At 46.2% G+C, this 23,694-nt stretch overlaps 6 protein-coding genes across 7 annotated transcripts; 2 read left to right on the top strand and 4 right to left on the bottom strand.

Moving 5' to 3' along the window:
* Nucleotides 1-128: 128 nt before the first annotated feature.
* LOC112897612 lies at nt 129-1,698 on the top strand. Its single transcript, XM_025965958.1, has 5 exons — nt 129-375; nt 517-687; nt 789-875; nt 1,055-1,192; nt 1,305-1,698. Exons 1-5 carry the CDS (start codon nt 172-174, stop codon nt 1,353-1,355), a joined length of 651 nt encoding a protein of 216 aa, XP_025821743.1. The 5' UTR covers nt 129-171; the 3' UTR covers nt 1,356-1,698.
* Nucleotides 1,699-1,943: 245 nt separating this feature from the next.
* On the bottom strand, nt 1,944-4,952 carry LOC112897609 (sulfite oxidase). 2 transcript variants are annotated; one of them, XM_025965956.1, is made up of 12 exons: nt 4,878-4,952; nt 4,214-4,329; nt 4,071-4,133; nt 3,952-3,988; nt 3,762-3,843; nt 3,490-3,608; nt 3,319-3,414; nt 3,020-3,130; nt 2,841-2,942; nt 2,708-2,755; nt 2,387-2,602; nt 1,944-2,296 (listed from the first exon to the last, which is right to left on the bottom strand). In XM_025965956.1, the coding sequence occupies exons 1-12, from the start codon at nt 4,950-4,952 to the stop codon at nt 2,168-2,170; spliced, it is 1,194 nt and encodes a 397-aa protein (XP_025821741.1). In that variant the 3' UTR covers nt 1,944-2,167. The 2 variants fall into 2 exon arrangements, with proteins under 2 accessions (XP_025821741.1, XP_025821740.1); XM_025965955.1 differs by having other exon boundaries at nt 1,946-2,602.
* A 768-nt stretch (nt 4,953-5,720) lies between these two features.
* LOC112897094 (exocyst complex component EXO70B1-like) lies at nt 5,721-7,815 on the bottom strand. Its single transcript, XM_025965293.1, has one exon. The coding sequence runs from the start codon at nt 7,728-7,730 to the stop codon at nt 5,907-5,909; it is 1,824 nt and encodes a 607-aa protein (XP_025821078.1). The 5' UTR covers nt 7,731-7,815; the 3' UTR covers nt 5,721-5,906.
* Nucleotides 7,816-10,038: 2,223 nt separating this feature from the next.
* LOC112898504 (60S ribosomal protein L17) lies at nt 10,039-13,367 on the top strand. The gene is made up of 7 exons (XM_025966841.1): nt 10,039-10,161; nt 10,255-10,291; nt 10,397-10,437; nt 11,457-11,687; nt 11,784-11,886; nt 11,958-12,025; nt 13,076-13,367. The coding sequence occupies exons 1-7, from the start codon at nt 10,159-10,161 to the stop codon at nt 13,106-13,108; spliced, it is 516 nt and encodes a 171-aa protein (XP_025822626.1). The 5' UTR covers nt 10,039-10,158; the 3' UTR covers nt 13,109-13,367.
* A 65-nt stretch (nt 13,368-13,432) lies between these two features.
* Nucleotides 13,433-15,798, bottom strand: LOC112898503 (uncharacterized protein At4g15970-like). The gene is made up of 3 exons (XM_025966840.1): nt 15,576-15,798; nt 14,333-14,707; nt 13,433-14,249 (listed from the first exon to the last, which is right to left on the bottom strand). Exons 1-3 carry the CDS (start codon nt 15,735-15,737, stop codon nt 13,761-13,763), a joined length of 1,026 nt encoding a protein of 341 aa, XP_025822625.1. The 5' UTR covers nt 15,738-15,798; the 3' UTR covers nt 13,433-13,760.
* Nucleotides 15,799-17,129: 1,331 nt separating this feature from the next.
* Nucleotides 17,130-23,469, bottom strand: LOC112897169 (uridine kinase-like protein 2, chloroplastic). The gene is made up of 14 exons (XM_025965393.1): nt 23,153-23,469; nt 22,930-23,021; nt 21,258-21,327; nt 21,041-21,159; nt 20,406-20,502; nt 20,159-20,238; nt 19,825-20,019; nt 19,657-19,740; nt 19,475-19,535; nt 18,701-18,761; nt 18,151-18,244; nt 17,980-18,052; nt 17,772-17,854; nt 17,130-17,681 (listed from the first exon to the last, which is right to left on the bottom strand). The coding sequence occupies exons 1-14, from the start codon at nt 23,337-23,339 to the stop codon at nt 17,538-17,540; spliced, it is 1,440 nt and encodes a 479-aa protein (XP_025821178.1). The 5' UTR covers nt 23,340-23,469; the 3' UTR covers nt 17,130-17,537.
* Between the last annotated feature and the right edge of the window lie 225 nt (nt 23,470-23,694).

Genomic DNA, 23,694 nt, shown 5'->3' with positions numbered 1-23,694 from the left:
GCGGCCCACTAACTACGTGGGCCTCGACCGGTTATCCGGCTCCTGTAATTGGGCTGATTTCCTCATACCTCATGGGCTGCTTTTCCGGCCCACCACAACCGAACCGGACCTCTCTTCCTCTTACTTCCACCCCCGCTCGGCCCCTCGGCGGCGGCGGCGGCCGGTGCGGTGATGGAGCGGGAGCACTGCGCGCCAGCGGCGGCGGCGCTGTGGGGGCACAAGCACCTCCCCCTGCTGGCGCGCGCGGGGTCCAAGGAGTCGCTGGAGTACATCCTGCAGGCGCTCTGGCGCACCCGCCGCACGGGCCTCGACGCCGCCGACCGCGCCGTGGCCCGCGACGCCCTCCACCTCGCCTCCGACGCCGAGCTCGACCCCGTCAGCACCCCTCTCACCCCCACCTACCTTTTCTTCCCCCCGACTCCTTTCCGCGCCGTTGCTGTGATGCCGTCGCGGGTGTCGCGAGTTCAGAATGCTCGTTCAGTCCTCAACTATGTTCTTACTCGGCCTCCGCTGCAGCTGCTGGTGTGCCTGAGGATACTGATCAGGCGGTGCGTCAGCGAGGACGTCTCCAAGGACGACATCCCCAAGCTCTTCCCCGACGAGGTGCCGCCCGAGCTGCAGAAGCTGCTCACGTTGCTGCTGCAGAAGTTCCAGCCAGAGTGGCAGGACGATGCTTCAAAGTATCAGGTGAGGAGCAGCTGACACTGTGATCTCATGTCTAGATGATACCTGCTCACCGTTATCTCGATCACTTTCTGCTCATTCTAACGCGTGGGGTTGTTCTGTAGGCATCTGCCCCTCATTCCGGCACTGTAGAATGTCAGTTGAACCAGAATGGAGACACAGCAGAGCAGCCAGATGCTCCTGATGCAGCGGTAGGTGGAGCAAATGCTGTGTGATGATTTTTTTCATGGATGTTGTACACTTAAGAATTTTTTCTGAACTCGAAGCCGGATCATCACTATCCTCTCAAGTGTTTACTGAACAAGTGAACTGATATCTAGGGTTCTATGATAAAAGATCTGATCAGGCTAAACTATTGTTATCTCTGCAGCTTCAAAATGGCACCGCATCTGTCAAGGATTCTATAAAACCAGGAGAGAAAGAAGTGAAGAAGTTTCCATTGGCTAAGGATTCTTTGGATAAAATGCTCAAGGACTTGTTCTCAACCAAGGACCAAATGCCAGTTGCTGTAAGCATACTTGGATTGCCTTTATGATTATGCAATATTCTTTCTTTGTAGTTGTTGTAGTATTAATAGTCTGATTCTAACTTCCAGATGTTTTTCCCCATTGCTTTTGCAGGGCAGTAAAAATGGTCATGAAGAGGTAGCAGGAAGCACTTCTAAAGTGTGACGGGATTTGGCAACATCATTAGTCTAGTGCTTTTTAGTAATTTGGCATACCAATGCTTGGTTGTGTTAGTTCGCTCTAGATCATTGCGGCAACTGCATTCCGTTTCTGCCAAGGGGCAAATGTAACTCGAAAGGATGTTCCTGAGTCCTGACTTCTTGTAAATTGATACATGTTTTAGGTCCATTGCTGTTATCGGTGCCATGGCATACTGAAACTGATTCTTCCATTTACATTGCTGGGAAGGGAAGGTATGTCTTCACGTGTGTCCAGCTTAGAATATGTTCTTAGGTATCTCTAACTCCTATATATTATGTGATGTTTCAATCAGCAGCATTCTCTGGATCGTTTTCATGTTCAAGCAGCGATAAAGTGTGCCTCGTTCTCCCCTCGGTTGCCATTTTGCCTACGGAAATGATCTTCTGCCTCCGATTTCAAACATATCCCTTTGTATTTGAAATAGTACGCTCGCATAGCTATTGTTAATTGAAGTGTTAGGCCGTGTTGACGTCCTAATGGACTTACATTTCAGTTCTTATATTTCGGACTTATGTTTCAGAAATTCTCCAATGCAGAAAAACATTTTCTTGATATCAGATAACCAACATCTCCGTATTTTTTTCTGGGAGGGTGGGGGGGTCAGCAGCAGCAGCTGCCGGTACATCATATTGTCACAGTCAAACTCTCCACGTATGTTACAGTCTGACGGAGAAACACTGAAAGCTGAAATGACACTATTATTATTTTGGTACAATGGTAACACTTCGTAAGGATCACCAACATGATTGCTCCAAGATTTCAGACGTATGCTTATTTCACAGCTTGGATCTTCCAACACATGACGAATTCTGTATCTTGATCCGATGCCAAGATGTGTTGAGGATTCCTCTCAGGTTCCATATGTCTTCCACGTTTTCAGGTTGGACATTCGCAGCTGAGTCCACCTGCAGTCCAGAAGATGCATTTTCACAACCTGTTTTATGCAAAGCAGCAAAGGTTGCTGAAAACAGGGGGTTGCAATGGGTTTCACTTACCGCCTTGGCTACTATCTCAGCATTTGCTGGTATGTCTAATGTAGCCTCGAAGAGAACCCAAGCCCACTTATCACTCTGAGGTCCATCAGATACATATGGCACGTTGTCTTTCTGATATCTGCGAGCCTCGACCCAGGTTTTACCCCCATCAACAGATATATCCACTCTCTCAATACCACGGCCACCACCTGAAAGTGCATATCCAGCAATCCTCGCCTGCAGCGAGCAATCATAGATGCGTGTGAATAAGATTTTATTCTAGCCCATGGTATGCACACATGATGAAGTCTCAAGAGTACAATATTATGAAATAACACTAACCTTTCCTTCCTTAATAACATCTACATCTTCCAGTGTACAGATAGCAGACTGCTCGATCAAAAGTAAGTGAAGATAAGTAATCCAGAAGCTAGGCAGAACAGATTAGCATAGAAGAATTGATAATGTACAATACCTGTACAGGAAAATCCATCTGTGGCCTTCTAGTTGACCAGTCAATATTGTCCCAGTCCACGGTTGGTGGAAACATTTTGTAATCTTTTTGCGTAAAAAAACCCTGGTTGAGAATAGCAGTCAGTTTCAAACATAGAAAAATAAAGCTGAAAAGGCATTGCACTCGTATTTTCAGAAGACCTGGCATTCTTCCTCGATTATGTTGATGCTGTCCAGCCATTTTACAGACCGTGCACCAATAACACCAGGAACAACAACACGGAGTGGGTATCCATGGTCACGATTGAGGACCTATACATGGTAATTTATAACAAGTGAAGTCCGGAACACATCTAGATTCAATGACAATGCAAACAAGAAGTAAAACTGGGACAACGGAATTATGAAAAATCCACTTTTCGGAACAAACTTCAACATCAGACAGAAGACCATGCAAAATAAAATTTCAGTTATGAAAAGAAAGGTCAACGTTTGGACACCTCTCCATTCATTTCATATGCAAGTAATACATCAGCATCAGGATCTGTTGCCTGCTTTAATGGAATAGATGCAGTATAAGGACCACCTTTTTCCTCCTGAAACAAAAAACAACATGAGATCAGTGGGGTGGCACTAAAAGCTGATGCGAGTCAATAAGGACCAATACTCACTTTACACTTGTCAACACTAACAAACTCAACATGCTTCCCTCCTAAAGATGTAACCGAACTGAGTTTAGCTATTCCAACTAACTCAAGGACATCAGATAATTTTGCTCCTCCCCAAGTTGCTGGAATGATACAAAAGATCAGAACACAGCAGTAAAGCATTTTACTTTGGATGCCAGTATGCACTGAGATGAGCGCACAGAATGCATTTCTATATATTTTAAACAAAGCGCATCTTTAAGTTCTGAACATTCTAAAAATAGCACAGCTCTTACCATTTCCAAGAGCAGATATGTCCCAACCAACACCTCTCACTTTCCGTACCTTACTCATTGCAGTTCTCCTGTTTCCCGCACACTGTAAATATCATATCAGAATCTCATTGCCAAAAACATGTGATGCTAATATATTTGACATCAAAGAAAGATTAAGGAGAGCAAAACATGTAAGGTATCAATAGATAACCTGTAAAGTTGCGGTGACATTGTACTTTGGAAGAGCCCTGAATGAGAAGTTTATGTCAATTTTTTAAGCACAATACAAATAGTATCCCATACAAATGATAATATACTAAAAGACATTACCAAATGTCAGCCATGGATAGTTGAATCGGCTTGTTGACAAGACCAGAAATGTGAACACTGTATCTGTTGATCCATTCATATTGTAACGTCAGGGTCTGCAATTGATTATAACAAATGGAAATTCACAGCTCCTATTAAGAAACCTTGAGAGGTCCTCGACTTTTGGAATGGGTCCATGATTCCTCTTGTAGAAGAAATCCACCGGGGTAATGTAAGACGTGACTAGTGCCGACCGGTGAGGCTCAGCATTAAACGGCTCCTGCACAGCAACATAATGCTACCAGATTAGTCCCATTTCTGTATCTCACTGAATTATTGAGGAATAATTCCTGCTAACGTACAAAGTTATAGCCCTTGATAATCTACACACTTATTCAGGAACAGCCCTTGCCACTGGACACCCTGCATCAGGAGAGCAGTGGACAGAGAACTACATCCAACTATCCAAGTGCCGTGGACTGCAGAATACATGATCCGTTCGCCTTGTTTCTCAAACTGAACGGGGATCTATTTGCACACTGACACAGGCTACAAAAGTTCCTGCTCGCCACACTTCACCAATCGCTACCAAACAGTAACAGCACGTGTACGCATGACGCATACGGGGAGTGGGGCGCTCCTGCACCCAGCATCAGCGGTGATCGGCCGATGCACCGGCACCGTCGAAACCCTCGCAGGCATCCGGACGGCCGGGCCAAGGCATGCCGCGAACGAATCAGCGCGCTTGGCGACACCACGAGGCGCCCAATCACTCGAATCTCCATGGGGGAGGAAACAAGGGCGCGGGAGAGGGGGAGCGGCGCTGACCTTGGAGTTGATCTTGAGGGCCGGGTGGCGCGGCGGCTCCTCCGCGTAGTCGGACGGCGCCGTGAGCCCCGGCATCTCGTCGTACCCTGGCCTCCGAGCTCGCTCCCTGTTCGTTTGGGTTCGCAGCTCCGCAAAATGATGAGGGAGACGAGACGATGACACCGAGACAGCCAGACAGGGGATCCCCCGCCCGAGACAGCCAACGCCGCGGCCTCGAAGTGGGCTCTTTGATGTGGCCTGGTGTGCGGTGAATCGGCAAGCGCGAGGCCGGCGGGCCACCACTCCCCGACCCACCCCGACCTAACATTTCAGTGACATGACATGTGGGTCCGCGCCGCCACTTGAATTTTATCGCTCTCTTTTGGAGGTTTCCGACGCAGTGGGAAGAAGAGAGGGCTTTGCATCAACATGGGCTTGAGGCCTGGCTTATAGCGGGCCTTGATTTCTGACCCATGTTAAGGCCCTTGTGCAGTCTGAAAATTTTAGGTCCTGCTCTCATGGATATCGAGTAATAAGAAGACAGATGATGCTTTCCAATCCCAATCCCTTGAGTTCAAAGAGTTTCCATTTCAAGTTCTAATTTGCGATATGTTTTGGATGATTGCTTGCCATATGTATCTTCGTCTTCTTCTTCTTTTTTTTTGAAACGTCTTCTAAACTGAAGAATTAGCGATCGTTAATGTATTCCATTCGTACGACCATCGTCCTCATTTGAAATGCACAGGGCCCAGGCTGCCCAGCGTCATCAGCAAGATCTGTGAAATTGCAGCGCTTTGATCGACAGGATCCGACAAAGGACACAATGGCTAATGCTTGGGGTCTGAAATGCTCAATGCATGAATATCCGAAAGAAAGCACGATATATACACTCGTGAATTTGATGTATATTTACATCTGAAAAGCTGTAGCTTACTGAAATGAAGATCAATGAAACCCAAGGGTCCTAGAATGGAGGAGGAATCAACAACTACTGAACCAAATTATCAAGAGATCGGAGCCGGTGGGGATGATGGTCCTCTGCTCCGGCGATCACCACCTGACAAACTTGGGCACGCCTTCGAAGAAGTCCAGCATGTAGTTCTCGAGGTCCTCGAGGCTGCACTTGACGTGCCTCGCCGGGTGCCGGCTCCCCTGCCCGAGGAACGCCCGGTACGCCGGGATCAGCCGCTCCGACACGGCGATGCGGAGCTCCTCCCGGAGCTGAGGGTCCGTCACCTTCCACGCCGTCTGGGCCCGGTACAGCTCCTGGAACGCCGCGTTGAAGCCCTTCGCCGACGCGCCCTGCGGCGCCCTGTGCCCAGCCGCCGGCCTCGACGCCGCGCCGTCGTCCCCCCTCCTCAGGTGGGTGGACAGCACGGCCATCCACGACGCCCGGAGGTACGCGGTCTCGTACTGCCGGATCTGGCCGCGGTGCCGGCGGAGCCAGTCGTCGCCCAGGAGCTCCCGGAGCGGCGGCGACTCCCTCACCTTCTGCACCACGTAGTAGAGGTTGTTCATCAGGAAGATGTTCTGCAGCCCGGCGTCGTCGTACAGCCGGGACTTGTCGTTGATCTTGTGGAGGAGGAGCGTCAGCAGCTCGCGGATGCAGCGCGCGGACGGCGTCGAGGTGGCGCCGCCGTTGGTGGAGGCCTCGTCGGCGTCGTCGAGGCCGGCGTCGCCCAGAACCACGTCCAGGGTGCCGTGGCTGTCGGCGAGGAGGCCGCAGTAGTTGAGAACGTAGCGGGTCATGGGGTGGATCTCGCCGCCGTGGACGGCCTTCCGCGACGCCTCGCCGTGGATGGCGTGGCCGAACTCCTCGATCGTGTGGCGTAAGGTGGAGCCCAGCTGCTCGACGGTGCTCGATACCTCGCCGGCGAAGAATTCTCGCGCGCCATCGCCGGAGAAGAGGGCTTCGAGCTCCGGCTGGACGTCGGTGAGCGCCTCGTACATGCCGACCGTGCGGTAGAGCTTCTCGGTGGCGCGCGCCGACACGGCGACCGCGTCTGCGAATCCCAGTAGCTGCAGGACGCAGCCCCTGGCGACGTCGGCGAAGCACTCGTGGCCTAGCTCCTTATCAGATTCGAAGACCTCGTCGCACAGCAGGCGCTCGCCGGCGAGGAAGGTCCTGACCACGGCCCTGACGGCGTGGCTCCACCGCCGCATCTTCTGGTCGAGCACGTTCCACTCCATCCTGATCACCTCCTCGATGGCGACGGCCTCGACGCCAAGGAGCGCCACGGACTCCGCGAGCGCGTCGCGGCGGACGGAGACGTAGACCTGCGCGAGTTCCGGGCCGTACCCGGCGCGGAGCATGCGGTCCGCGACGCAGCGGACGGAGGCCGTGGCGTCCGGGGAGAGCGTGCCGTGGCGCGGCGACGCGCTGGGGGTCGCCTCGTCGACGTCGTCCGAGGAGAGCGAGAGGCGCCGCAGAGAGGAAGAAAGCAGGGAGCGCACCTCCTCCTCCAGGCGCGGCATGGCGGTGTGCACGGCGGCGGCGGCGCGGGCCGAGTGGCCGGCCGCGGCGATGGCGTCGTCCACGGCGTACAGGTAGTCCATCATACCGATCAGTTCGGAGGAAGAGGACGAGGAGTTGCAACGGCGGATGACCTCCTCCGCGGCGGCGATCTCTTCTTCCTCCTCCTCGCCTCCACGGCCGGGCGCGTCGTCGGGGCCGCTGTCGGACGCCTCGTCGCCCGCCTCCGGAGAGGAGAGGGGGTGCAGGCGAGGGTCGAAGGTGGACAAGAAGTGCATCATGTCGTCGGCGGCGTTCTTGGACACGGCCAGGCTCTTCACGATGTGCTTCGCGGCCGCCATGACCCTCTCCTGCCCGGCGTCCAGCGGCGACGAGGACGACGACGCGCTCTGCCTCTCCATGGAAGCAGCCGCCGTGGGAACACGCGAAGCAACCTTTGTTGGTCGTCGCTGCGACCGGATCACTGGAAGGATTCTAAAGGCGCAATTCTGGTATGCAAAGAGAAAGATGTTGGTGGCAATTTATACTTGCCTTCGATAACCAGACAGAATGATTTCTTTCTTTTTAACCAAACAAATATCCAATCTTTTTGCATTCCAGATGGTTGAGACCATGTCAAGGGAATGCTTGGGTACTTTTCGTTGGAGAAGTCGTGTAAAATGAAATGGATCGTCCGGTGTACGCTATTGGAGGACATTTGGTTCGTTGACGTTGACGTGTAGACGTCGACTGCAGCAGAACGAGCAGGTTCAATTCGACAAGTAGTCTACTAGTCTTACAGTAGCTTCGTATGCAACACCACTCCACGAGGAGATGGAGATGGATGCAGCTGCTGAACAAGTTCTGTAGGACGTGCAAGTTTCATGGAAATTTCACAGAGTTCGGATTTTAGCTCGTGCGAACAGAAATCACTCCGTACAGTGTAGCTCTTGCAACCTCCAACCTGGCTGTAAATTTTTGACACGTCCCAGCAAACATATTTGACAGTATCTACAAAAGGTAACTTTTTTGTGCGGTAGCTAGAATGCGACGACAAGAATTTTTTTTTTTTTACCGAGATCAAGAGGTCAATGGAACCTTTCTATTTTATAATGATGTTTGTTAACTTGCCCTATTTTAGGGGCAATTTGCTCTAGTCGGCGCAATCATTTTTGGCCCTTTTTTTTTCTGAAACTGCCACCGAACAGGCATGGGTTGAGTTTGAGTTGAGACGGAAGCAACGTCCTTCAAGCATTTTTCTTTTGGTTTTCTTGTTACATTGTGCGCCGCCAGTTTCTGATCAGACGGCTGAGGACGTCCAATGGGAACCATTGTCACTGGTTACTGACCACTTTGGAGTTCTTTACAAAGTCAACTGGTCTGGTCAGGGTTTACTCAGTCTTTGGGACGGGGGCAGTTTGCGTCGTGGGTCGAATGGACCAAAGACAAATTTTGCACGGGGGCCCATCAACTGCCAATGGCCTATGGTAGAGATCAAGGAGAAAGATCATTGGTCCAAAACAAAAGGAAAAAGAAAAGGAGGTAGAATATCCTCCTAGTGTAGCACATGGCTTGAGTTCAGGCTAGTCTAATGCTTCACTTTCTTACGTTTTTTTCAAATGTTTCACGAATGACCCTCTCCCCGCATCCAAACCGAAGCTCGCAACCTATTCCTTGAAGAATGTTGAACAAATTTATTTCAGGCGCTTTTGTGGTAATCGCAAGTCTCGTAGTAACTTTTTTGTGGTCACAAGTCTCATAGTAATTTTGCAAGGAACAGTCCCATTTCTCATGAAAATCCTAAAAAATGCATGTTATTTACAAGGTATAAAATTATACAAGTGTTTCTCAAGAAAAAAAGGTTAAATAAGTGTCCTTGCAACATAACTTTCTATTGGTAGAAAAATTGAGCATTCATGTTAGCATCATCCAAATATTCAGGTATGATTCATCATTATTCCCCATCAACGGTTGAATGCTACGACTACGACTCATTATCCTTTTCATTAATATGCCTTGATCGTCAAGTCTGGATTCGCATAAAATCTTTTGATCCTGATAGGTAGTGAGGAAAGATCAAACATGTCTCCTGCCTATCCTAGTTTAGCACACTCGTTCATTTTAATGTTTTTTGTTTGAAACGATTCATTTTAATGTAGACTTCTGTCTATTTTGCACCAATCAGCTACACCTGTTACTTTGTCTAGGGCTCTATATATGCTGAAAAGGATACGGCGAAACACATTTTTTAGACGATATAATAAAATAACTCTTTTGACATTGTGGTGGCACACATCGGACAAACACTACGATCTCGCTGAGCGGGAGGATTGACATTTCCTGTGAAACTTAATTACTCGTCAAAATCAACCAATCAATCGTGACGACTTGGATGGCTGAACTTGTTTCCAAAATTTAAACATTTAGAATGACGTCTCCTCGTCGGATCGTTATGCATCGCAAGGAATTTGATCTGCACATCCTAATCCCCGTTCTTAAGAGATCTCCACTAGGCGGTCAAACATTTATATTTTCAAAGAAAATATTGTTTCATTGAACCCTCTTTTGGACTCGCGAGATTCTTTTTCTCTCATTTTTCCCCGCGCGAGAGACCACAACGTTGGAGGGCCCCCGAGGACCAGGTGTTCTGGGCCAGCTCTGGCCCCAACATGGGCTTCCGAGCTACTTGGGCCGTCCACACTTCTCCCATCTCTAAATCGACTAGGGTTTCCCCACCCCTTAGAGGCTTAGACGGTGAGACCGCCGCCGCCTCCGCCTCGTTGCTTTCTCAGCCTTCGTGCGAAGGCGACGCCTCCCTCTCTTCCCCGGCGCACTCCGACAGCCGACGCCATGGTCAGGCCCTCCTCTCTCCGCCGCCTTCTCTTCAACCATGCTACCATGCTTTGTGCCGTTGATCCGACTGACATCTTTGCTGTGGCGTCGCAGGTGAAGTACTCGCAGGAGCCGGGCAACCCGACCAAGTGTAAGATCTCGCCCTGCTTCGCTTCTGCAATGCTTTCGGTCTTATGATGGAGGTTCTCTCCTCCTTTTGTGGTCGTTCTGATTGGTTATTTGTGTTACTGTGCAGCGGCCAAGGCCATGGGCAGGGATCTCAGGGTCCACTTCAAGGTGCGTTTCCTTGCGAGTTGATTGTTTCCTCATTATTTTGCTGCGGATTGGATGTAATTTTTGGTGAATTAAGTCGGCTTATGGAATTATTGGAGCTTTATGCCCGCTTAGTGATAATCATGTATGGGCATTCTGGACCAATAAGTGTGGCATCATGCATGAATGGGTTACAATGTGGGAAACCTAAAGAGTAAAGGTTCTGCTATGTTCTTCAAATGAGCAGTTCCCACGTTACTTTAGGGACATCAACACATTGTTGATTGTTATTGATGAACTGTTGTGTTGTTTCCATCGCAAATGGTTCATAGACAATGTGACATTTGACATGTTTTATTTTTGCCGGAGATTTACCTAAGTGGAGTTTCAGCACCTGAAGCTTCTAAACAATATTTTGTAAGATGATAGGAGCCTCAAATATTGTGGTAACATGGCTTGCATCATGCTAATCACACCTCAAACAAACTCCTTGATTGATTCTGCATTTTTTTTCACCTTGTATTGAGTTTTTTGAGGAACTTTATGATTGCTGATTTTATTGTGAGCATCATGGATCATCATAAGTCACTCATGTGGCTGGGGTGTAGCTAGCAGCTTTTCCCTCTTCTAAAGCACTGTACTGCGTCTCCTTTTTAAGCTGATTTGTTCTCTACCAGTCTTGCTACTCTCTGTCTTTCTGGCTTGTATTTGAAACAGTGTATAGTTCTCCCACAATAACTACTGTTGCTATTCTCTATTTGGTCTTATCACTAATCAGTCAAAGTCACAGTCATTATAAATATGCTTCGACAGAATATTTAGGTGAATAGCTGTACCTACTGTTAGAAACTTAGTTGTTTAGGCTATCCTATCAACCTGGCATGGAAAGGGTCTGCAGGCTTGAAATTATTTTATGGAGCTTTTCCACATATAGCTTAGGGATACTGTAATACTGAGTTCACTGATTAGTTGATATCATATGACGCCTCTGACGTTCACAATATATTTCCAGTTTCTCTTCCTAAACTGGTATATCTTTGCAGAACACAAGGGAGACAGCTTTTGCACTTCGCAAGCTGCCTTTGGCCAAGGCTAAGCGGTACCTTGAGGATGTTATGGCTCACAAGCAGGCAATTCCCTTCCGGAGATACTGCGGGGGCGTTGGTCGCACTGCTCAAGCAAAGTCTCGCCACTCAAATGGCCAGGGTCGCTGGCCTGTGAAATCAGCCAGATTCATATTGGATTTGCTGAAGAATGCTGAGAGTAACGCTGATGTATAGTGCCTCTGCCCTCTTTTTTCTCCTTTTTCTTTTTAAATGTGCATGGCATTCCCTACTGTTTGGGTTAGCTTAATTTTCTGTTACTTCCAGGTGAAAGGCTTGGATGTCGACAACCTCTATGTTTCACACATCCAGGTGAACCAAGCCCAGAAGCAGAGGCGTCGCACATACCGTGCTCATGGACGCATCAATCGTACGTATTAAAGGATTATGTTTTGTTCTTGTGGCTTTTATGAATGTCATATTTAATTTTGCTTTCTGCAGCTTACATGTCCTCACCTTGCCACATTGAGTTGATCCTGTCAGAGAAGGAAGAACCTGTTAAGAAAGAGGTATTTCTTTAAGCCCTGTGAATTGGGTTTATCAAACATGATCTTGATATTTCGAGCTGCTTGACATCAAATTCTTATGATACATATTTTGAAGCACCCTATCATTTTAATTCAGTAAAGGCAAAATAGGCATTTTGGTCCCTCAACTTTGATCTGAGGGGTCAAACTTGTCCTTGTGCTGATATTATACTCTATAATAACATGAGATAAATACAAAAAGTCTATTTTACTCTTGGCTCATTCTCCCCCTCCTCATTTTCTAATATTTGTATCACGTTCGCTCAACTTTCCGAGATATTTTATATGATGGTACAGTTATGCAACAAGTAGGTCTAATTTTACTCTATGCGTCCGCAATACAATGCGACGCATGGGTAAATATTTTATATGATGGTATAGTTATGCAACAAGTAGGTCTAATTTTACTCTCTATGCATCCGCAATAAAATGCGATGCATGGGTAAGTAAACTTCTATGTTCCAAATTAAACACTTGTGATGTTCAACTTCTAAATGCATAGATGCCACCACACTGTGTGACTTGCATTGGTTAAATATTTTTTTAGTAAAAAATAAACTTTTGCAGAATTTAAAGGGGAAGGAGCCAAGGGTAAAAAGGACTTTTTGCATAAATATCATATTATTATGGAGTATAATTATGTTATTACGGAGTATAATATCAACATAAGGATAAGTTTGACTCAAAAATGAAAGTTGAGGGACTATATTGGCCAATTTGAAAGTTGAGGGATGAAGTTGACCCTCAGATCAAAGTTGAGGGACCAATATGCCTATTTTGCCTTCAGTAAAACTACTGAACTGGAAGAAATATCATGACGTGCCATACGGGTATTAGTTCATCTTACAGCAATGTGAAATTAAGGTCATGATTAAGTAAATTGCATCCACCCTTTTACTTGGCTGTTTCCTGTTTTCTTCGAAGAAGTTAATATTGTAGAAATATTATGTTTCTGATGTTTCTATACAACCTTCTGTTAGAAGTGGTTTATATTTAGCTGTCTTCTTGATCAATGTGAAATTTATTTTGTAGGCTGATAACATTGTCGCATCAAGGAAGCAGTGAAGTATGTTAGCTTGAGCAAGGCTATTTTGTCGAAGAATTATAGCTGTAGCTCTTATGTTCTTTTTCTGGCAGCCTTGCCTATTGAGATGTTCCTGGTTAATGCTTGGAATCAGGATTTCCTGAGCTTCAGATTGTACGGGCAATTCGTAATATATTTTACAGTAGTTTTAAGATATTTGGGCACTTGTCTGCTTGGACTCATTTGATCAACTTGAATATGGTTATGGCGAAATTTATTCGCCCAGACTTTGCATTGAAAGACAATTACAAAAGTTGCAGTGTTTTAAGATATACGGCACTGGTACTTGAACATGATTCGTGCGAGATTTTTTCTTCCCAACCAAAATTCGTTTATAGTGAATAGTTTTTTGGGACCAGATTCCGTTGAAAGTTGAGAACAAAATTGCACTGTCAATAGCACTGACCAATATAATCGTTCGTTCCCTACAGCACAACTTCTGGTGGTCTCGTTTCCACCAAAGAAAGAAGAAAAACTTTGGTACAGCCATGTGATTCTTTTAACTATTAGAAAAAATGAAGTTGGAGCGTTATCATAAAGCAATCCAAGACGGCAATTGCTCACAAAGAAATCAAAGAAGCACATGAGCATCGCTGCAGCTGCTGTGCTTCACTACTTCACTTCGTCCGTCTGTCAGCGGATGCACCTGCCGGGCTTGGTCCAGCCGAACCCTCCCCGTCGCCGGAGCTCCTGCGGCGCCAACGTGTAGTTCCGCCAGTCCCGGAGCACGCTCTGGAGGTCTTGCACCTTGTTGGGGAGGCCGGTGCAGCAGTTGGCGTGCATGGTGGACACCCGGCGCAGGTCGCCGCTCAGCTGGCAGAAGCCGCCGCAGTTGGCCGTGTCGAGGAACTGCATCCGCACGCCGAGCTGCCCGGTCAGCGGCGCCTGCACCTGCGCCAGGATGTGCTGCTCGTTGGTCCCCGCCGGGAACTGGCGCCGCGCCGCCCGCCACCGCCGGTAGAACTCCACCGTCCGGTTCTTGGACCTGACGTACAGGAAGCCGCCGTTGGGCAGGTTGAGCAGGCTGTCCGGGTCGCCGTTGAAGTAGTCGCTGGCGATGGCGATGTCCGACGTGATCGCGATATGCCGCATCGGGTTCCGGAACCACAGGATGTCAATGTCCTGAATCAAAACGAAACACCATGAAAAATTTGCACGGTCCCTACTAACTTGCATGCAAGGTCGAGGTCGATGCGTATAATTACCGTGAAGAGGAAGTTGAAGCCGAGCTCGAGGATGGTCAGCTGGAACCGGTTCCGGGCCCACATCATGTCGAGGTACTCCGGGGTCATGAAGTGCTTCTCGGCGCCGAGGTCGGCGGCGACGCCGCCGTCCGGCCGGAGGAGGTAGCAGTGGCGGTGCACCGACCGGCAGGTCTGGAGCGCGCCGGGGTCGACGGCCACGATGAGGAGGTGGTCCAGCAGCCGCGCCGTGCCCTCACCGAGCCGGAAGCTCTCGAGGAAGAGGTCCAGGAGGGAGCCCGGCGCCGCGTACGCCTGGTTGATGGACGTCACGATCACCGTGTTGTCCTCCATCGATGCGTTCTTCAGCATATCCGCCAGCTCTGCATACGGTTTCCCCTGCACATTTCGTCAGGCACGATTAGGCGCATGAATTTGATTCGAAATCTGAACAAATTGAGTGGCAGTGGAGTTCGAAAATCTGGGCAGCATGCGTCGTCGCACTTGAATAAACCAATAAGCCTGCAGCCTGCTGCGTGGACACCAGGGTTAGCATATTCTTTGCCTGTTCAGTAGCCAACTTCACTTTAAGGCTTTTGGTCTCTGGATATGAAAAAAGCTCAAGTTGGCACTTAGCTATGGTTTAGATTCTATGCTCCATTAGTTGCCAAAGATATATTTTTGCAATATGGTATCGGGCATGAATTTCCTAGTCGGTATCACCTATATCCATGAACCTACGATAGATCCTATAAATATCATCAATTTTCCAAAGACCAAATTGTATGATCTTGTTCTATTACTGGTAATTGCAAAGGAAAAGAAATGGAGGGGAAAAAACTGCATTTCCGGTAGCAGGTTCAGGTAATGTGAAACGCAGTAAATTATTCGTCGGTTCAGAACTTCCGACCACACACCTTACCGCAGATTCAGCTCAAACGAATTCCAGAAAAATGTACATGATCAATTTCGACTTGGTTCCTTTTGATGCACTCCATTCATAAACCATGTGCTTCTTTCAAAAATCAAACTCTTTTCTGATGTATCCTTGTTGCGGGTTTTAGGATTACCAGAAACTGAAAATTTGAAATTACAGCCATGCTGTTTGTTATCTTTCACTCTGAAATCTACTGAAAGGAGCAGCAACGTATGCATCCTCCGCTGCAATTGCAACTCCAGTATTTGTATCTTCGTTTGACAGCAGGCACATGAACAAAGGAATAATAAATCTTGCATCATCATAAGAAGTAGTGCCCAGATCGCTAACCTCGTCCCGGGCACCGTTCCCCCACACGGCCATCTCGGAGAACCGCCAGTTCACGTCCAGCGTCGCGCCGAGGAAGACGAACGCCGCCGTCAGCGCCGCGCCGAGGAAGAAGGCGATGACCGGGAGGGGCCTGTTCATGTCCCCCCTCACCTTCCAGTCCATGCTCTTGGACCTCGAAGGAGGAGAGGGAGAGACGCAGGACGACGGGTCGTCAGAGAGGAGCGGCATGGTTTATATGGCAACAGGCAAGCCTGCATCTATTGCTTCCTTCTTATACTGTTTTCCTGTACTCCCTCTGGGAAGAATGAGATGGATAGTATCTACTTATGCGCTGTCCAATCCAAGGAGGCAATTAATCCTGGCGGCACCAGGATCGTGAGCATTAACTTTCTTCCTTTTTTTCCCTTTTTGGGATTTTGCTCCGAGTTGGAACTGATCAAACGCTGAAGGTTTGTTCTGGAGGCCTTAGACAGGCCGCGACCAATCGGAACCTGGGTTCCAGAACTTGTGATCCAGAAGGAAATGGAGAAAGTGGTATGAGACTATGAGTGATGGAACGGGGAGGAATATGCTGGCCTGAGGCCCAAGCAATAGGATTTGTGCAATGCCGATGGATGAGATGAACTAAGCTTTGCGAGCTCAGCCAGATGCTCTCTCTAAACCCTGCAAACGAATCTGCAGCATGGGTGTCTAGGATTTGTTTGGATTTATTAGTACCAGCGAAATGATCCCTACCATGTCCATTAACGAAGAGCATCCTAAAGATATACACTCCTATATTTCTATAGAGGGCATTTATAATAATATCTGTAACTGCTGCACCCACAGGCCACGGCCCCCCTGGAGATGAGCGGTTTCCATGGTGGCATTTTCCACTCAATTCTGTGCTGGCCGTATTTGTCGTCGCTTACCAATCGGTGACCGTATGCCGCGGCAACCTTACATGAAAGAAGGCAGTTCAAAAAAAAGAAAAGAAAAAACTTTCATAAAAGAAACTGAGCCGATGATCTCGCTCCCAAGTCCTATCACAAATGAACCGTCACGTTTCACGAACAAATCCTGTCAGATGTCCGGTTCGCCACGCACCAGCAGCCATGTTGCTGCCGGCACGAGGGCGTCGCCGTCCATACGGGCAGCGTTCTCCTCCCGCTCGCTCCAGCCCGGCGGCGGCGGCACCACCACCTCCGGCGCCAGGTTGGCGACACCGCTACAAGCTGCTGCTGGGCCGGGTGGCCGGGCCCGAAAGAACCATATGATGACACGGCCTCGGACTTTATTCTGTTGCCTGTGGTTTGTGCAGTTGCGATTGCGATGCTGCACGAAAGAGAACGTCTCGCAAAACAAGGAATCGTTCCACGACAAACTCAACATACGTCTCGCAAAAGAAGGGCTAGTGAGAACTGAGATCGATCAGCAATGCTCAACCGCAATAATGCGCGTTAGAATAAGGGAATTGGTAATGCAAACTACGCATCACCACTTCACCAGTATATGATATAATCATGAACAGAGAAAAAAGTACAGAAATGCACCACCACTCTCCAACACAGCGAATACTCTGCAATTATGATTGCCACTACCATTGAATTTCATTCGGGAACTCAGTTCAATCACAGCTGAGATCGCACGGCATCTGTTGGAAGCCGGGAAACAGGGTTTAGTCATACATTTCGCGGGCCTGTAACTGAGGAGGAACAGGTCCATTCAGCCAGGAGCTTCAAAATGCAAACCAGATTCTGTTTGTCACACACGGACACAACAAGAGAACCAACAGTAATACCCAGTCATGTGATAATGGACAAGACCACACGGTTTCAGCAACTCCGGGGAAAGACCTTTCCACGTTTGCTTCCAGTATATCATAACCAACCAAACACCAGTATATCTGTCACGGTGATGTTAGCTCTAGCTTGAGTATCTTTTCACACTGCCAACTAGCTCTACAGCAGTTCCAAGCATGGATTAGTCTGTGCCAAAGTAGCGATCCCCATACTCTCCAAGTCCCGGGATGACCCGATATTCCTCGTTCAATCCGCCATCAATCTCTGAGGTTACAATCTTCAAACGAGGGAAGCGCTTGCAGACACAATTGACGCCTTCAGGGGCCTGTTTGTGAAAGAGAGATAAATAAACTGACCAAAAAGAACAGGAAGATGCAGGAGTAACCAATCTACAACTCAGCAAGAGAACTTTTACCGAGATGAGATTAAGAAAAATGATCCGGTCCTCAGGAACTCCTTTCCTTATAAGAAGCTCAATAGCTTGATTAGCTGAGTTACCTGCAGAAACAAGATAAGAAACTTCAGCCAGTAGCTAACCAACAAGCATGTATCAGTTTGGAATCCAAACAAGCATGCAAAAGGAACTCATAGATAAAATGGAAGAACTAATATGCAATGCTAACCTGTACCAAGCACAGGATCCAAAAGCAAAACATGACGTTCAGCAATATCCATTGGAAGCTTATGGTATATGAGCTGGGTACAGAAAATAAATTCGGTTTGTTCACAATACCACAAACTGAAATGTTTTCATTAACTTTTCAAGGAAACTAGTATGTGCTAAGAAATCTTACTTGCTGTCCATTGTCTCCAACCCGATGTATTAGAATTTTACCAATTTTTATCCCCTTACAGCAAGCACGCAGAGCATTTTCCATGCTTTCACCACTGCGGAGATATCAATTTGATGTGCACAAGAAAAGGAAAGAAGGATGTTAACATATTACAAGTGATTTCATTGCAAACATACGGCTAGGAAAAACCAAAATGGAAATAAGGTGAAAACACTATCATAGATATAACTACATATTGATCTGCAGTTTTTAACTGTTAAAGAGTCACTAGTAACATACTAGGAAAATATAGCAGAAGTTATAGTTTTGTAACCATGACTTGAAAAATCAAATTTGCAAAAGCATAGAAAATCTGGAACTTGAAACTTTGGTCCATCTCAAATAGTGTCTGTAGAAAAATCCAAGAAGTGCTCATGAATGCAATTTATTGAGTGTGTGCTGATCCAGATATATCATACTGGAAAAATACAGATGATGGCACCATAACACATAAAAACTTATTGCCTATTAAGCTACCAAAATTTCTCAGAAAAACAATTCTGGGCATTACCTTCGAACAATAGACACTCCACAGAGCTTCTTGCAGAAGTCAACTCCCATGTAAACAGATCCTGGACACAGGACAAACAGTCATTATACAGTAGATTGTAAATGTTCAATTTTTTACTATATCCTAAAAATATGGAACATTAGAGCAGTTATGGAAGAAATGGACAGTAGATAGAAGAAAATCTTTTAGGAGCACTAGAGCTTCCAGAAGGTTTCATTCACATTCATTCTGGGAAGAGCCAAACGAAATTCATGATGCACAACAGGTTAAGGAATACAATCTCTTCTTTTGTCTTTAAAACCATAAGCTACTATATCCCGATACAAACTCTGGTACTCGATGCCAAGGAAAATAAGGTTTAACATTTTTTAGGGGCAACTACAGCGTTCAACAATCACACTTAATATTTATACGGCAAAGCATATATAATAAGTAAATTAACATAAATTCTCCTTGATGTTTATTGCAAAAACAATCAGAAACAGTCATCAACAAAACAGACATAGGATCTCAATGGTTCTGGGAAAGCCTACAAATATGAATAGAAAATAGCAAATGCCATGTCCATTCAAAGAAAACCCAGTTTTGCTAAAACATGTTCCTTCCCTTTGCTGAATATTCTAATATACCATTACTGCCCATGCTATAAGGTTAGAGAGCCAATTTGAAGAAAGAACATATATATTATGATAAATTATGCCAAACAATAACGTATATGACATATTACAATAAACAAAAAAGAAGGTTTATGAGAAAAGGATGCCAATGATATACCTGTTGGTGTAACGACCTGCTTCTCTGTAAATGGCAAATGCCCAAGACCATGCTCAACTACCTAGAAGACATTTTACATACAAAAAAAAATGTGTCAGTATACATTAATTTACATTGAGTAGCTCTCAAACTGGACACTGTATTAAAAAATTAGTAGAGGTCATAGGAACTAAGAGCAGTACCAGACGGATCAGCCGATCTGAGTAGAAAACAAAGTCAGGTGTTGTAATGTTCTTGTCACGAATCAGAGTATGCATTCCTCGTATCTGTTCAGATGAATCATCCAAAGCATCAAGAGTTTGCAAAGCTAAGAACATTGTAAAGCTTAAGAGGAACAGTGTTAAGTGTACCTGGAAAGTTGTGTGAACTACAAAGACATTTGGGTAGATTTTGCACAAGTCATGCTGACCAAGTTTTGTACGGATGTGTTGCACGATTAAATCAATTGCAACATGATTATCTCCCCCTTTTGGTATGATCACATCAGCATATTTCTTGGAAGGCAGGACAAAATCATCGAAGGCAGGCTTCACAAACCTCCCATACTGATTATTTCAATGGAAATTCATATTAGAGTGCCATATTTTACGCTTGCCGCAGGCATAATAGCATGGAGGTATTTGTAACATATGCAAGTAGCATCAGTTAAAAAGAAAGTGGGACAATGATACAGTGTTCAAATACCTGTTCAAGCACCGAGATAACATCTCTACCTCTTTCAACTGTATCACGCCTTATACGTCGAGCAAGCCTAATATCAGCATCTACATGCATGCACAAAAGAACAGCAGATATGGATAAATGATCAAAGATCTAATACGAGTAACCAATTAAAGTTGCAATACTAATTAAGCATACACTTGTCTTAAACAGCCACCATGGTATTGATAAGCACATATCTAACAAAGAGAAGGGCCACTAAGGCACAAACCTGTGTCAACAAAAATTTTCATGTCCATCAAATCACGAACCTTTTGGTCATGAAAAACTAAGATCCCCTCCAAAATGATGACATCTGATGCATTGACCTAACAAAAACAAATGATCAGTATTTGAGTCATAAGAGGAGTGCAAGGCAAATCGAACCATAATTATGCGGTGGGTAGGGGTGGGGGTTGAGTGCTGAGGCCTGAGGTCTCAAGGCAGTCACTGCTATGCAAATCAAAGAAGCATCACACTGTTTATTATACGTATTGTGCCCTTGTATGTTACATATGACCCAACTAAAAAGGTTCATAATTTTCTGCATCCACTACTGCTGTATCATATATAGCTTATTTGAAAGCAAAAAACTTGAAGTCCGTAGTAAATAACTACTAATAAGTTCAATAGGTTGGCACCAATGGCTAGACTATGAAACGACAAAAACAGAAAAGTACAATACCATTCCCACAAAAAATAAAAAGGAAGCTTCAGTAACAGAATTAAGTTCACTCACAATAAATAACATGCATGACATGCCAATTTTTTTAGGGAAAAGCATTGTAAACAAGGTTATCCAAATTAGATCATAAATGATACAAAGATTCTTCTCTTCACATCAGTAGTTAATAATGCAATCACTACCTTTCTAAAACTTTCAGAGCATCGCCGGTGATTCTTAAAATCATATATAGGAATATTCACAGATTGCCCACTTTTTAGCTTTCCCATGCACTCCAGAAGTTGATCTGTATCAAATGCATCTGCAAAAGAAAGAAAAATACTTCTCAGCTGAAGCGAACTATAAATTTCTAAAATACTAAAAAAGGCATAAATTTTCACATGATTGCATATCAAGTACCAGGGTGATCAAAGTTGTAGTCTTGCACATGCTCAGACTGTTCCTCAGTTAAACCGCGGTAGAATGAATCCTACAAGAAATTACAGCCCAGGGTGAATTGTAATGGATGTCAGAATCCTCTGAAACAATAATGCTTCTATAATTGGGTACTATTTAGAGTATATATAGTTGCGCCGTGCCTACTATAACAAACTTGTAGTTTGCTATCTCTTGATGCAACTAATGCCAGGTTTTCATCAAATGATAACTGTTAGCCTGCTTCAGTATGCTTTGAAACTTGGAAGCACACAGAGCAACATTCAAGAACTAAAACAAGATGATTGAATGCAGATGCAACAGTGTGCACTGTTTCTCGAAGTGGTATTTTTCTAGCTTTGTCAACATGTAATCTAACAATTGAAGCAAATGCATACTTGTGAATCATGTATTCATGTATAAATGAACTCATGCTACCTTACAAAAATAAGCAGCTGCTCACATTGAACTTTGTGTTACAAGTTTTAATAAATCAACATGTCGCCTACTTGCCTTGAAGAAACTCAAACGGTATCTCCAAATGAACACCAAAAGTAACATCTCAAGAAAATTGTGCTGAGATATTGTATGTTATTTAGGAAACAGTCAATAGACTCAAGCCACACTTAACAGGAAATGCCATGTTAGTTCTACAGGCACACTAGCAGGAAATGCCATGTTAGTTCTACAGGCACACTAGTTTTTTGACCTGCATCAACTGATGTTCTGTGCAGTCACTTCCTAGTGGGTAGTGACAAAGTAACTCACCATTTCATGCTTGTGTTAGCATAACAAAATTTGGCCATTCAAAAACAACATTATCCAGAAGTTAAAAGCACCTTGTACCCTGTGCCCTGGTTTACTGCTGAATTCATTTTTCAACAACTATGAAGATGCAATGAGATGCTTTAACAGTCATACAAGCTTAGTCCAAGTTAATATGGAAAACTATAAGTCGAGTAAGACTAACGCAACAGATAATCTACCCATAGTCTATCCAAATCCCCAAACCACGAGCATCCTAACATGCAAACGCTGCAGTTCTGTATGAAAGAGGCAATTTACAGCACTGACAAAGTAAACGATTTCAAAATGTCGCAGCCAAACTAATGTTCTCTGCGCAGTTACCTCCCTAGTGAGAAAGCAACTCTACCATTTCATACCAGTGCCAGCATAAGAAAAACTACAGCCATTTCAAAACAAACATTACCCACAAGTTAAATGGCCTAGTAAGCTGTGTCTTGCTTTACCGTTAAATCTCTTTTTCAGAACCTATGAGGATACGATGAGATGTTTTAGAAGTCATACAAGCCTACTCCAACACTCCAAGTTGATATGAAAATCTATATGTCGAGTAAAAGTAGAGTAACAAATAATCTAACCGTAATCTATCCAAATCCTCAAACGAATAGCATTCAAACGCACCAACAGCTGCAATCCTGTATGGAAGAAGCAATTTGCAACATCGACAAAGTAAACAATATCCAAATCTGCAACCAAACCTACGATTTGGTAAAGCATTCATAACACACTTAAATAACTGGAGTTCGCAACTCAAACGCATCGATATCGCAGCCACAGTAAATAGAACCAAACCAGAACAAGCTCAGAACACAAGAAATACATATACTACTCCAAGGAGCAGGAGAAATCGCACCTGGTTGACCAGCACGACGCGGTGGTCGTGGAGCTGCTGGATGATCATGTCGCACACCGTGGTCTTCCCCGACGCCGTCCCTCCCGACACGCCTTCAAGACCCCCAGCCAAAAACATCCCCCACAAACCAAAATTCAAAACCACACCACGGCAAGCGGAAAATAAAGCGCGAGAGAGACAAGCCAATCGGCGGGCCGCGGCCGCCGCGAGACGAGTCCGGTACCTATCACGAAGGGCTGCCTGGTCCCGTCCGGCTTGGGGGACGCGAGCCCTTTGGCGGCGTCGGCCGCGCCGTTGCCGTTGCCGTTGGCGGAGGTGGGGGACGGGAGCGAGGAGGATGAGAGGCGGCGCGAGTCGAGGCGGAGCCCGCTGAAGTGGGGCCCCACCGCGGAGTCCATCACGTCCTCCATCTTCCCTCCGGCGACCGCCGCCGTCGCCGGCGCGCTGAGCTGGCGATCGCTTCGGGGCGCGGAGGTTTTGACACGGGGAGGAGGTGGGGTTTGGGTGGGGGAAGGTGGTGGGGGAGGGGGCGGATGCGTGGAGCCGGTTTATGTAGACCGCCTCGGGCCAGCGGGGCGCCCTTCCCACGTGGTGCTGGAAGGATTGGTGCAGGGGCGGGGCGGGAGGGGGGCAGCGGAGTTCTCTCTGGAATCTTTCTGGAGCATTTCGCTGTGGAGGAAGGAATATGAAGGTAGATTCTTGGGTTCCTGGCTTTGAAGTTGCTGGTCTAATTTGGTTTTCTTGGAATTTTGTTAATTTTTTTTC

Source organism: Panicum hallii, chromosome 6, assembly GCF_002211085.1.
Source record: "Panicum hallii strain FIL2 chromosome 6, PHallii_v3.1, whole genome shotgun sequence".
Classification (NCBI taxonomy): domain Eukaryota; kingdom Viridiplantae; phylum Streptophyta; class Magnoliopsida; order Poales; family Poaceae; genus Panicum; species Panicum hallii.
The sequence above is the reverse complement of the archived record's forward strand: the minus strand, read 5'-3'. Positions and strand labels throughout refer to the sequence as shown.